This window comes from Buteo buteo, chromosome 26 (genome assembly GCF_964188355.1).
Source record: "Buteo buteo chromosome 26, bButBut1.hap1.1, whole genome shotgun sequence".
Taxonomy (NCBI): domain Eukaryota; kingdom Metazoa; phylum Chordata; class Aves; order Accipitriformes; family Accipitridae; genus Buteo; species Buteo buteo.
This window is the reverse complement of record NC_134196.1, coordinates 2,836,561-2,849,057: the sequence shown is the minus strand read 5'-3', so window position 1 is coordinate 2,849,057 and position 12,497 is coordinate 2,836,561. Positions and strand designations below refer to the sequence as shown.

General features: G+C 47.9%; 1 protein-coding gene, 1 long non-coding RNA gene and 3 other non-coding genes across 12 annotated transcripts in view; 3 read left to right on the top strand and 2 right to left on the bottom strand.

Moving 5' to 3' along the window:
- Positions 1-543: 543 nt before the first annotated feature.
- TRNAD-GUC (transfer RNA aspartic acid (anticodon GUC)) lies at positions 544-615 on the top strand. The gene has a single exon. It is a non-coding gene; the product is annotated as a tRNA-Asp (tRNA).
- A 142-nt stretch (positions 616-757) lies between these two features.
- TRNAD-GUC (transfer RNA aspartic acid (anticodon GUC)) lies at positions 758-829 on the bottom strand. The gene has a single exon. It is a non-coding gene; the product is annotated as a tRNA-Asp (tRNA).
- Positions 830-1,252: 423 nt separating this feature from the next.
- Positions 1,253-1,324, top strand: TRNAW-CCA (transfer RNA tryptophan (anticodon CCA)). The gene has a single exon. It is a non-coding gene; the product is annotated as a tRNA-Trp (tRNA).
- Positions 1,325-1,410: 86 nt separating this feature from the next.
- On the bottom strand, positions 1,411-9,953 carry LOC142044984 (uncharacterized). Its single transcript, XR_012654474.1, has 3 exons — positions 9,939-9,953; positions 3,080-3,232; positions 1,411-1,467 (listed from the first exon to the last, which is right to left on the bottom strand). It is a non-coding gene; the product is annotated as an uncharacterized LOC142044984 (long non-coding RNA).
- The window catches only part of TMPO (thymopoietin), a 23,597-nt gene continuing 20,416 nt past the window's right edge, over positions 9,317-12,497 (top strand). For 3 of the 8 annotated variants that reach the window (XM_075058041.1, XM_075058040.1, XM_075058038.1), the window contains exon 1: positions 9,322-9,808. In XM_075058041.1, the coding sequence (XP_074914142.1) occupies positions 9,566-9,808 (243 nt within the window). In that variant the 5' untranslated portion in view covers positions 9,322-9,565. Of the gene's footprint in view, positions 9,809-12,497 lie in introns of all 8 variants that reach the window. The other 5 variants (XM_075058037.1, XM_075058035.1, XM_075058033.1 and 2 more) reach the window with 4 other exon arrangements.

The following is a 12,497-nucleotide window of genomic DNA, read 5'->3' as shown; positions in this document are numbered from 1 at the left end:
GGACTGCTGACTCCAGGGCTTCTCGGGTTCCCGTCAAAAGAAACTTGTCTGCGTGAACGAGATGCAAAAACCCAAACGCGAAGACACCCGAGCCGCCGCTCTGCTCCTCGCCGCCTCCCGTCGGGCAGCTCCTTGCGCCGCCCTCCTCGGCGACCCACGCCCGCAGCTCCCCGACGGCTGGGAGGAGCAAGAAGACAAAACCCACGCGTGTGTGTGTGTGCGGAGGGGCACAACGCCTCTCCCTCCCCACGCCAGGCCCGAAAGAATCCACGCAAACACGAGCTACGCCTAGGAAATCCTTCCTCCTCCCAGCGCCTCCCCGTGCCGGACAAGCTAAGGAAGGACACCAGCCGCCGCTTCGCCTTTCGCACATCGCGCACTCGGCTCGCCCGACCCCTCCTGCCCAGCCGCAGCCCCCCCCGAGCCCGGTTAAAAAGGAGGGAAGGAGGGAGGGATGAGGAGGGAAGGAGGGTGGGCTGCGCGGCCGCCGCCACTTCCCCGCGGAGCGGCTGCGGGGACGCGCTCCGGGGGCGCGCCGCGGGTTCCTCGTTAGTATAGTGGTGAGTATCCCCGCCTGTCACGCGGGAGACCGGGGTTCGATTCCCCGACGGGGAGACGTGCGCTCGCTTCTTTTATCGTTTCCTCGGCGCCAGCAGACCCACACCCGACCGTCTGCATCCCCCCCGCTCCCGCCGGGGACCAAAATAACCGCGAGGCGCCGCGCCCTATCCCGCAGGATAAAAACGTTGTGCGTGGCCTCCCCGTCGGGGAATCGAACCCCGGTCTCCCGCGTGACAGGCGGGGATACTCACCACTATACTAACGAGGAGCTGCCGGTAGCATTAGTTGTCGCGGGGCGGGCTTTATCCGCAAGGCAGCGCCCCGGCGGGACCGGAGGGGTTCGGGCAGGATCGGCGCCTCCGGACAGCGGGAACAGGGACCCACGGGCCTGCGGAGGGCGATCGTGTCGCGGGAGGCGAGCTCGGCACCACGGCGGGTGAGGGGGGGCCTCGGTGCCAGGGGCCGGTGGCGGGGCGGTGTGTGTGGGTGGGGAGAGAGAACGTACTGGCGCGGGAAGGCGGGCAACGAAGCAGCGGCGGAGGAGGGCGGGGCGCGGGGTCGGTGTCAGTCGGCGCGGTTTCCTCACCGGGTGAGAAGGGTCCTCGTCGCCCCCGTCCCCGTCCCCCCCGGGGTGGGGGGCGGCGGCCCGTGGCGGGCGAGTTCTAACACTCTGCGTGCGGCTGCCCAGCAGGACCTCGTGGCGCAACGGTAGCGCGTCTGACTCCAGATCAGAAGGCTGCGTGTTCGAATCACGTCGGGGTCACTTGGTTTTTGTTTTTTTTCCTTTGTTCTTTTCCTTTCCCTTTTGTTTTCCTTACCTCTACCGGCTTCGTCACAGAGGGACGTTAATTTTTCTTTTTTTTTTTTTTCCTCTGAAGCTTAGGGTCTCCTCTTTTTTGCTTGAACCTGAGAGGGAAAACGGAAGTATAAAACAAGGACGGTCTGAACAAGAAGTATAAAACAAGGACGGTCACCGATGAGGCAGCCTGTGGAGAGAAACATGAGAAAGAGGTGTTTGGAGAGCATCTGGCTTTCAGATTTCAAGAGCACCAGTTTGAGGGAAGTACCGCGGTGAAACAGTGCCTCGAGGGGAAAGGAAACGAGGACACTGCTTTCCTTCCCCACTGTTGGCACTGGAGGCGGGAGGCCTGGGACCCGAGGGTGGGAAAGAAGGGTGCGCAGAGCTAGATGGGAGCAATGGCATGGGAATACTGGTGTACCAGTGTCACTGGAGTACCTCGGTACCAGTGTCACCGTAGAGATGCCCTTGGGTAAAATAGGCATGTCTTTGTTTATGGCATGTGTGCATATGGGAGCTTCTAATATCACGCTTAAAGACAAAAGGCAAGGACGTGTCAAAGATCTACTTTAAGTTCTACAAAGACAGCCCACTGTGTGGAAACGATGAGAAAAAGTCAGAAAGATGTATAGGAAGGTAACTTTAAATTTTAAATGGGACAGAGACCCCCAGAATGGCAGGGACACGCTGTTTTCAGCACAGAAGTTCACATGTGAAGGAGTGGAAGTCAAGGCAGGGACACAAGTGGTCCGGACCAGCCAAGAGCTCGGACGGATGCAAACACAAACCTGATGGGGGCGGAGAGGAGAAGCGCTTCAGAGGGTGATAGGTTTAGGCTGTGGAACAGACGGTTTTCTCAGAGTAGATGTTTCTGCACACTGAGGTGCCAGAAAAGCACAGAAAGTATTTAGATTTGATCTAGATATGAGAGACCGAGTCCTAGAAGTAATACTTTAGTGATTTGGAGGGACTGGAATGTTTGACACTTAATGAAATTTAATTAGGAGGGAAACAGAATAGTTTGCCAAGGGCCTGAATTCAAGGGACAGAGAGAAGCTTGCCAGAGATACAATTCTAAGTTTGTAAGAATTGATTATTACTGTTGTAAACCATGGCAGAAAATGAAGAGAATACAGAAGTATTAGAAACCAGACTCAGCAAAGTCATCAAATAATGTGGGGGTTTTTTTTAAGATAAATACCCTTAAAACCTTTCAAATACAGAAATATCTTCCTTAAGTCTTCTGTTCCAGTGCTTTGCTATCCTTACTGTTACGAAGTGACTATGTGCAGTTTAACCCTGATGTCTCTTTTGGTGTAACTTAAATCCAGCCCTCGTGCTATTGCACTGGAGAACAGTTTATTCCCTTCCTTTTTATAGGTACTCCTTATGTTTTTGAAATTCGTTATGCCTCTCCATAGCTGTTCTAGAGTAATAGACCATGTTTGCTGGGCCTCTGATTATTTGTATCGCTTGCCTCTGGAGTCTTTCCAATTAAGGTGCATTTTTAAGTGCCCAGAACTGGTCACAGTATTTCAGCTGACTCAGATTTTACCAGGTCCGAATAGAAGAGGAGGACTGCCTCACGTGCTCTGCTGACAGGACTTGCATTTATGTGGTTAGTCCTTTTTTTTTTTTTTTAGTGCATAATCTGTTAGATGGATGCATTTTTTGTTGGATGCGTAATCTGTTAGCTGTTTCCCTGGTCCCACAAAATACCTCAGACTCGGCTTGATTATCCATCAGAGAGCTGCATGGAAGAAGTGGTGGCAATCTGCTTGCATTCCTGTACCGCTGCCAAAGCAGGTGCGCTGCTCTAGGCATTCCGCGTTGTTGCGAGACGATATCTCTGGCTTGCAGTAAGGGGTTCGTCTAATCACAATACAGAAGATCTATTAGTAGGAGTGGAAGTTTTCAGGGTGTGGTTTCACTTCACACTGATACACCTAACATAAGGTGAGTGCAGACTGTCACAAAACAGTCGCCCTCGCTCTGCCCTGTCCATCCCCGCCTGCGTGTTTCCCCCGTTCCACTTGGATCACGTCTTGCAATTGTGCAGCAGCAGCTGCTGGCTCAGCGTGCGGATCTGGTGGCGCAACTACTAGATCCAACACAAGGAGAGCGTCAGGAGTGCATGGCCTGGGACAGGATAGAGAGCAGGATCATCCTGTTCAACAGCAACCGCAACTACCACTGGTTCGGTTCAATTTTTTGTTAGCTGTTCTTTGGAGGGAGAGCCTATGATCCCTAAATCAAAGTAATTTAGTGATGTTTCAAAACTGAATGAAAGAATTAAATGCACCTTAGCTACATGCAAGCTCTCCCTCTCTACCAATTTCCTATTGGTAAAATGGTGTCGTGGTTTAACCCCAGCCAGCAACTCAGCCCCACGCAGCCGCTCACTCACTCCCGCCCCACCCAGTGGGATGGGGGAGAGAATCTGGGGAAAAAAGTGAAACTCATGGGTTGAGATAAAAAGAGTTTCATAGGACAGACAGGAAGAAAGTAATAATGGTAACAATAACAATAAAAAAATGACAATAATAAAAGGATTGGAATATACAAGACAAGTGATGCACAATGCAATTGCTCACCACTCGACGACCGATGCCCAGTTAGTTCCAAAGCAGCGATTCACCCCCCCGAGGCCAACTCCCCCCAGTTTATATACTGGGCATGACGTCACATGGTATGCAATACCCCTTTGGCCAGTTTGGTCAGCTGCCCTGGCTGTGTCCCCTCCCAACTCCTTGTGCCCCTCCAGCCTTCTTGCTGGCTGGGCATGAGAAGCTGACAAATCCTTGACTTGGTATAAACACTACTCAGCAACAACTGAAAACATCAGTGTGTTATCAACATTCTTCTCATACTGAACCCAAGACACAACACTATACCAGCTACTAGGAAGAAAATTAACTCTATCCCAGCTGAAACCAGGACAACTGGGGATAATAATTCCCTTTAATCTCACCGCAGCTGTTTTGTCGAGTTGACTCCATTAATTCCAAGGCACTCAAGTATGCTGGTGGGTATTTGTCCCTCACCAGTGTTTCTACAGTATGCGTGCTTCTGTGCTTTTGTCCCTGTCTAACTTTTAAATACTTCATTTGTAACCTGACTGATCTCTTAACACAGATGGTTTTTTCTTATGAAATTGTTACTAGCTAAATAGGGGCAATAACTTAAGTCCACATAAGGTTTAAAAATCATGGAGCTGATGTAATAGCCTATATATGGTAAATATAGCTTCTGCACTATCTCTGTCCATATATGATAAAATTAGATATCCAAATACTTCTTGTTTGGAAATGATTCGGTGTGGGAAACTACCCTGTGAACTGTCCTTTTCATTTCATTTCTGTCAGTGTACTTAAGCAGGAGCTGATACTTCTGTTTTCAATCCTTGTTGGTACAGGCCTTTGTCTCTCACAATGTCAGCGGTAAGACGTTTTAAAACAGTTACACCACGCAGTTGTACACATTTCTTTCCCTGCCTGGGGACAGTCGTACAGACCACCCACAGCACTGGGCACCCCTGTATTCACAACGAGGGCAACCACCCCTCTCGTCTACCACGTTTACCGGCGACACAGACACAGCAGCATTCCCCAGCGGGTGCCAGTGAGAGTGCAGTCGCCTGGCCGGTCCCCCAGTAAAACTACGTCCACTGTCAAATTCAGCAGGAGATGGAACTCTTTCTATAAGAGAACTGCGCTAGAAGCGATATGCTCCGTTATAATAAGGCATGCTTTTTTCTTATTGCTTTGCCATTTCTACTTGGATTATGCTTAAAAAGAGACGCTTCTGGTAAGAAAGCTAGAGTTACTAAAAAGCCACCTAATTTTTCTAAACTAATCAAGAACGTGGAGAAGGAATGAGTGATTCTAGAAACTATAGTTACACTGTGCCATAACGGTTAGGCAACTGCTTATTTTATTTATAGTAATCCTTTCAAGTTTCTATTGCCTTTCTCAGAGGGAGTATTATTTTCATTGTGAAACTCTCTGTGCACCAAGAATGAATTAATGTTTCATATAATTTTTTTTACATTTCCTTTAGCTAAGAAGATTTCCATATCAGCTCAGTCTAAGACAAGAGCATGTCTGTAACACTTCCTTATATGCCTTTGCCATGAATGGATTTATAGCCTTCACAATGTTATTATGTATTATGAGGCAAATGTCACATGTGAATGCAAATTACACATCTATACTTCATTACAGATTAAATGTGATCCAAACCCTCCACTGAATTTAGGATACTTTTTTGAGCACACAGATGCAGAAAATTCATTTTTTCAGTGTAGCACAACATAAACTACCTGTCTCATTTTTATGGATGACATTAGAGGTTAGGAATCATAAACTTGGGGAAACTCAAAGCTAGAAATCTGAGATAGTTTAGAAGGCATTCAGCGCTTTCATGTCAAAGACGACTGTATGACTGAAAAATCTCTTTCTCACGCTCAGGAAAGCTAACAAATTCCAGACATTTGGGAGGGTCCTAAAAAGGAAGGATTTCTCGCTTCTGCTTTCAGCATATTTCACATTTTTAGGCAAGCTTACAGCAGTTTTTCAACCACTGAAAATGGCCATAGTCTCACACCATTTGCACTTTTTTCCTAAACTTTCCTTCTGTCACCATTTATACTGACAAGGGGTAAAATGTGACTACCCATTTCTCAGGTAGAGGCAGGTATTCTGGTCTTTGAAAACCAGAACTTGCTGTTAGGGATAAACGTTTAAGTGCTGGAATGCTTGACGGAAGGCAAGGCAAAACAACAGCTTTGTACTCCAACCTTTAAGACACAAACTGTTTAATAGGCATATGGACCACCTCATATTTTGGGGGGTTTGGGTTTTTTTTTTCTATGTAAAAACATTTGATCTTTTGACCTTGTTCATAATGAACTCATTCCCTTATCCTCTCTGACTGATGCCTTACGCTACACAAAATGCAAGCTTTCTTTCCTTCAAACAAAACAAACAACAAAGGTGCAGATCCTCAGCTGTATTAAGGTCTGATTGTGGTGACAGTTGCAGGTTCCAGTGTTAATCATTATGTATGTGCACATTTTGGCACTCTCTCATATTACTTGCCCTGTCTTCACCTTGTCTGGAGAACGCCTGTTGTTCCCAAGGAACGACAATGAAAAGTGTAGAACCAGGGAATAAAGGACAGTTTTCTGCCAAGGATTTTTTTATGGACTTGGCTTGCCAGAGAAGTCTACTGCTCTGAAATAGAGTGACACTGAACTGTTATACAATGCTTTTTTAGCTTTTGTCACCTTGGAAACAGCTAAAGGTAAGCCAATAAAAGAGACCAGTGTCCACACTAGGGAGTTATATCAGTGTAACAATGTAACAGAGAAAATCATTCATGAAAGATAATACATATTTCTATAGTTAGGGAAATAACTTTCAAAACATAAATGGACTGTAAATATGAAATGTAAGTAATGTTAATCTGTGGCTCTGGCTCCACAAGCACTGTATTGGACTTTGAACAAGTAGCCAATCTTATGATGCCGAGTGTCTGCTATCTTTATGCTTCTATGCCAGTTTTGCCCGACAACAAAAAGACAAAAAATACAGATCCAACGTAAAGCCAGTTACCCCATCCATTTGTTATGACCAAAGCTGAACTGGGAGTGTAACTGTAGTGATTTACTACTTCATACCATATTGATGTTGCATTTTCATGCTACACTTAATTCATTAAAACCAGACTTAACCACCCATGTACTTAGATTGAAAGGTGTAAACTGACTTCAAGCCTAAAAGGTTTCATTCCTTCCGCTCCCAAGGGTCACTCACAAGAAAAGTGAGCGCCAACTGTATTGCATATTCTGAACAGTATAATGAGTTGCAAATGGCAGCTGCACTCCTCTAAGCAGCAGCATCAGAAAACAAGCTTCAGGCCTGGTGTATAGCACCATTATTGTCTGTGGGGATGTTAGATGGTGTCTGCACCAACTTTTTAGATTGTATTTCCACTGTTAACTTTGGTTAAAATTTCCCAGACCCAGTTCCCCCTTACACTGCTTTAAAACATGTTAGACTTGATAGGAATTGAGGTTATTTTTCACATCAGTACAATAGCTGAAGAATCTCTCTGCTGCTGCCTTTCTGAAGCATTCTGTGTCAGTCTGCAACTGGTTTCATATCTGGATAAGATGTAACTTCTTAAAGGTGGGGGAAAGGCACCCAGGGCACCTAGAGGCTTTTCAAAGTGAAACATACTATCTATACTTTAAATTATTAGTGTCAAATTTGGAGAGGAATTCAATTCCTTTAAGCATTTTCAAAACACTTGTCATGTGATACCCATGTTGTGGGAAAAACTTTGGGTAAGATATGCTGAAGAATAAATAAAACCATCTAATTTGTTCTATTCGGGCTTAAAAGTAAGTGATAGTAGTCAATCCACATTGGTATATGAATATTTGCTTTGTATGCATATGCGATCAATGGAAGACATTTCTACCCACTGTTCAGCCTCATCTAACAAACTGAAAAGGTAAAGTATATACAACACCAAGAACCAAATACTTTGGGATCTAAAGTATAATGAACTGCAGATGATAGCCACCTTGTATCACTACTTGCACTGCAAGGTAAATTCCCCAAGCTAAGCTTCTCCCTTGTATTAATTACTTTGTTACACTACACCAATTCCTCAGTTGGAAGCATAGGGCTTCTCCTAGGTGGGTCCTTGATTTGCCTCAAAATCACCTTCCACAAAAATAACCCTCAGTACCTTTATCTAGCTGATATTGTGGTAATGGCTAGGTAAACAGGAATGAGAGCCACCATATTTTGTGATGGAGCAAACCCAAAGAGAGGAAATACCCTTCCTCAACTGCAATTTAAACCTCTTTTTGGAATATAAAGAGGAGTGGGTGCAAACACTAACAATCCTGTGTCATATCCATGATTGATGGGCAAATTAAAATATTCACATTTCAATTCTTATCTCTGATACTGTAACAGAGCACTCAAAAGCATAGGATATATAGTCAGATCTAAGTATTAAACTGTTCCCATCATAAAATACAGGAAAATTTATAGCAGCGTTATGTTCCCAGCACGCCGCGTGTGAGCACATGAAGATTTAAGTCGCTTGTTTACAGGCGGTGCAGTCTTAACCTCAGTCCTGCTTCCTCAGCAGGAACACAACGTGAAATTTCTGAAGTGAGCTCAATAGGACTATGCACCTTTCAAATTTTGCACTACTATCGAAGCGATCCGATTTTTTTGTTGTTTGTTTTTAATACATAAGTCACCACAACGGCAGCAGTTACGCTAACAGATTAGCTGCCGATTTCCCGGTTGGATTTCTCCCGAAGCCCGACAGCTAACGTATCACGTGAAGTTCCGCGCTCGGCTGGCGATCGCAGCAGCTCGGTTCCCCTGAGAGAAAACTCCTGCAAGTCTTCTTTGCCCGGCAGCCGCTTCAACGAACTGAAGCTAAAGCAGGTGGTGAGCTCACGGCGTGCCTGAGGAGCAGCGGCGGGGACGGACCCGGTGGCAGGTGTCACAGCAGGTCACAGGGATCGCAGCAGGTTACAGGGATCTCCTTAACCGCCCCCCCCCTCCCCGCTCCTCACCACAGGCTCGACGCCGGGCCTTGAACCGCCGCCCTCCAGTTCCCCGCCCCTTCTCCCGGCAGGGGGAAAACAGCCGGTCGCCGGAGAAGGACGGCGGGGAGACCCCGCGGAGAAGCCGGCGGTAGCGCTGAGGGGAAGGAAGAAGCGCGGTTCTCCTCAGAGCCGCCGCCGCCGCCTGAGGCAGCGCGCGCCCCGCGTCTTCCCGCCGCTGCCGCCTGAGGCGGCGCGCGCGCCCCAACCGCCCCCCCCCCCCCCGCCTCCGCGCGCGGGCACCGCCCCCCGCGCCTCTCCCGCCTGAGCCGAATTTAAAACTGCGTTACTCTCCCTCGCGCAAAGCACTAACGCGGGTGGGTCCCGCGCGCCTTCTCCCCTTTTGCCGCCCGGCAGCCAATAACGAAGCCGCTTCGTTCTCCTCTCTGCCAATCGGGGCGCGGTTTATTGCTGGCTGGGAGAAGCGCTCGGTGTGCGCGCCCGCCCGCTGTGGAGCTGGGTCCCTGGCGCGGCGCGGGGCAGGCGAGTCCTTCTTCTTCCCCTCCTCCGCCCCCGCCCCTTCTCCCCGCGCTTTGTCGGTGCCTCTCCCGGGAGGCTCGGCGGCGATGCCCGAGTTCCTGTCGGATCCGTCGGTGCTGACCAAGGAGAAGCTGAAGAGCGAGCTGATCGCTAACAATGTGAGCCTGCCGGGCGGCGAGCAGCGCAAGGACGTCTACGTGCAGCTCTACCTGCAGCACCTCACCGCCCGCAACCCGCCCGCCGCCGCCGCCCAGCCCGACTTCTCCAGCGACGAGGAACGGGAGCCCACCCCTCTCGGCGCCAGGAACCGCGGAGCCGCCGCCGGGAGGGTGAGTAACCGCCGCTCCGGGACACCCCCCCCCCCCCCGCCCGCGCTCCCTCAGCTTCCCGGCGGCCTCGGGCCCGTTTTCCCGCCCGAACGGGTCCGTCCGCCCCCCCCCCCCCAGCCCTCCCGCCTACCGGCCGCGGCTCCGGCTCCCTCTCGCCTTAACTTGAGGCCCGGCTCGGCTCGGCCCGAGGGCGCGATCGGTCCCCATCGCCTGAGGTGGAGGGGCCGGGGGTGGGCGCGTTGCCAGGCGGCCGCCCCGCACCGGGAGGAGGCGAGCTGGGAACCGCGGAGGTCGGTGCTGGGCGGCCGCCGGCTTCGATTCCCGCCTGGGGAGCTTCTCAGCCGGGGAGGGGCAGCGCGATCGCGAGTGGAGCGTGAGGCAGCACCCCCCTACCGTAAATTGGGAAGCCGTGACTTTAATTTGGCGGTCGGTCTCGTTAAGTGAGGTGCTCGGGTGTCGGAGGAGTAAAGCGAGAGAAGCTCCGTACGAGGCTGCAACTTACTTTGGAAAGGCGACTCCCATCAGCTGTCCCGGTTGTATTGAAGCAACGCTGCTCTCTGTAAATACCTCCAGATGAAGGGACGAAGCTGTGAAGGAGCAGCTTGTTTGTTTTGTTTAACAAAGTGGACTGTTCAGTGCGAAGAGGGTCTGCTTAATGTAGCTGTCTCTCTCGTACCTTTAAGCATATGTTTTATCGCAGAGTGCCTCTGCTGCATGTTCAGTTGCTCCGCTGTTGCTTGCTTAGACAGACTTTCTTTTATCACGTAAGGAAAGAGGGGGGGAGCTGATGGCGTTTGGAGTTTTTGCCTTCGGGAAAATGTGATTTCCTTTTTAATTTTTTAATAAGTGGTCTGTAAATTTGCACGTGTGGAGAAAGCAGTCTTTTAAGTCATAGTTCTAAGCTGTCTGGTCTCCCGTAAAGGCTCATGTAATGATTGCCAGCTACCGGAGTTGTAATGTGTGTGATATTACAAGCATTTAATTGTATCTGAAATACTATCTTTCAAAGCTCGTTTGTAAAGGAGAGCGCAGAGAAGGAGACTCCTTTGAAGGTCTTTCATATTTTAACCTTTAAAAAACCCCAACAAACAGTTCTTGAATTAAGAAACTGAAAATGCATCTAAAAGAGGAGGAGATTTCTAACCAAATTATTTACCTTTCTTTAACATCTGTCTAATTCAAATACTTCACTGGCATTCACTGGAGAAACTTTACAGTGAACTAGACACTTCTCTGTGGTCTGCCAGTAACATTCGTAAGGTGCTTTTGAGTAAAATAGGATGAGCTTGAATCTGACGTGTTTCCCGCTTGTGGGAGAAGGAAAGTCTCATGACAGCTAAAGCTCCTAGATCTGATTTTTCCTTTCCCTTCCACAGTGCTTAAGCTTAAACAATTATGGGTGACTCTCTTGATGTTTACAGAATGGGTGGTACTCCTACACTTCTGTTAACAATGTTTGGAAGGCTCTCCTATTTCTGCTAGTCTTGTGTATTAATACCAGAGCACTATATCATCATAACTTCCAAAACTGAAGCAAATATTCTAGTGACACCTGCTTGGATTTGGGTCCATCGTGCTCCCTGCCCCCCCTCCCCCAAAAAAAAATCTTTGTTGATGTATGCTTGTTGTCTGCTTAGTGCAGCTTAGGTAGTACTGCAACTGCTTGTGGCTCGGGTAGCTGTTGTCCCTGTTCATGCCTTCTGGCATAAGGGTGCTTCTCTGGTCAGCTCTCCTTCCAAAAGAGTAACATACAGGTCTCCAAAATGACTTGTCCCCAAAACAGCTGGAAGGGAGAGGCAGAGTGAAGGAAGTCTGACATCCAGGGGAGTGGGATTCTGGTGTGGAAACAAAGTGAAATATCTTGATAAGATTAAGAGAGGACAGGAGGGAAAGCAGTCAGACCTCTGAAAGAGAAGAAACTTGAAATAAGGGGCAAAGGGAGGAAGCTGAGACTGCAAGGCATTACAGGAAGGAGGAATAAAATAAAGGAATCCCATATTTCCTGTAAGTCACTTAGTAGGCTCCAGAAACAAAGGTGGATTCAGCAACCTCTGTCTTTTACTCCTCTGTGTACCTTCATTGTTTTATCTTGGGTATTGCTTTTATGGGTATATTTAAAAGGACCAGAAAACAATTTGCGCTGGGTGCGTAAGGAAACAAAAGTACTTTATAACATGTACTGGTATAATAACATGGCTCTTCTGTTATTGGGTTAAGATCTGAGTAACAAAATTGCCATGCTTTATTAGTTCCATTTTAATGTCTATTATAGGTCTTGGAAATTGTAGTATTGGTTTATATACATTGCAGGGGGTGTTGTAAACTTGCTATTTCAAACTTTTAGACAATCAACTACTTAATATGTTTCTAGAACATCAAAATACTTGACTGTATTACAAAGCTATTTGGAGTGCTCTATTTTTCTGTATTTCCTGCATCACTCTAAAAATTTGAATACTGCTTAACTTGAAAGTTGCAAAAGTCTTCAATCCAGATGACTCAGTCAAGGCTAGTATTAACTTGTAAAAAGATTTGGAAGAGGGTTTACATAGGTTTGCTTTTTGGAGGGTTCTGTCCCACTGTGCTTTCTGCTATTCCTTATTTTTTGGTATTTCTTTGGATCTAAAAAAAAAAACAAACAAAAAACCCAAACAAACAAAAAAACCCCAAACAAACAAAAACCCCCAAA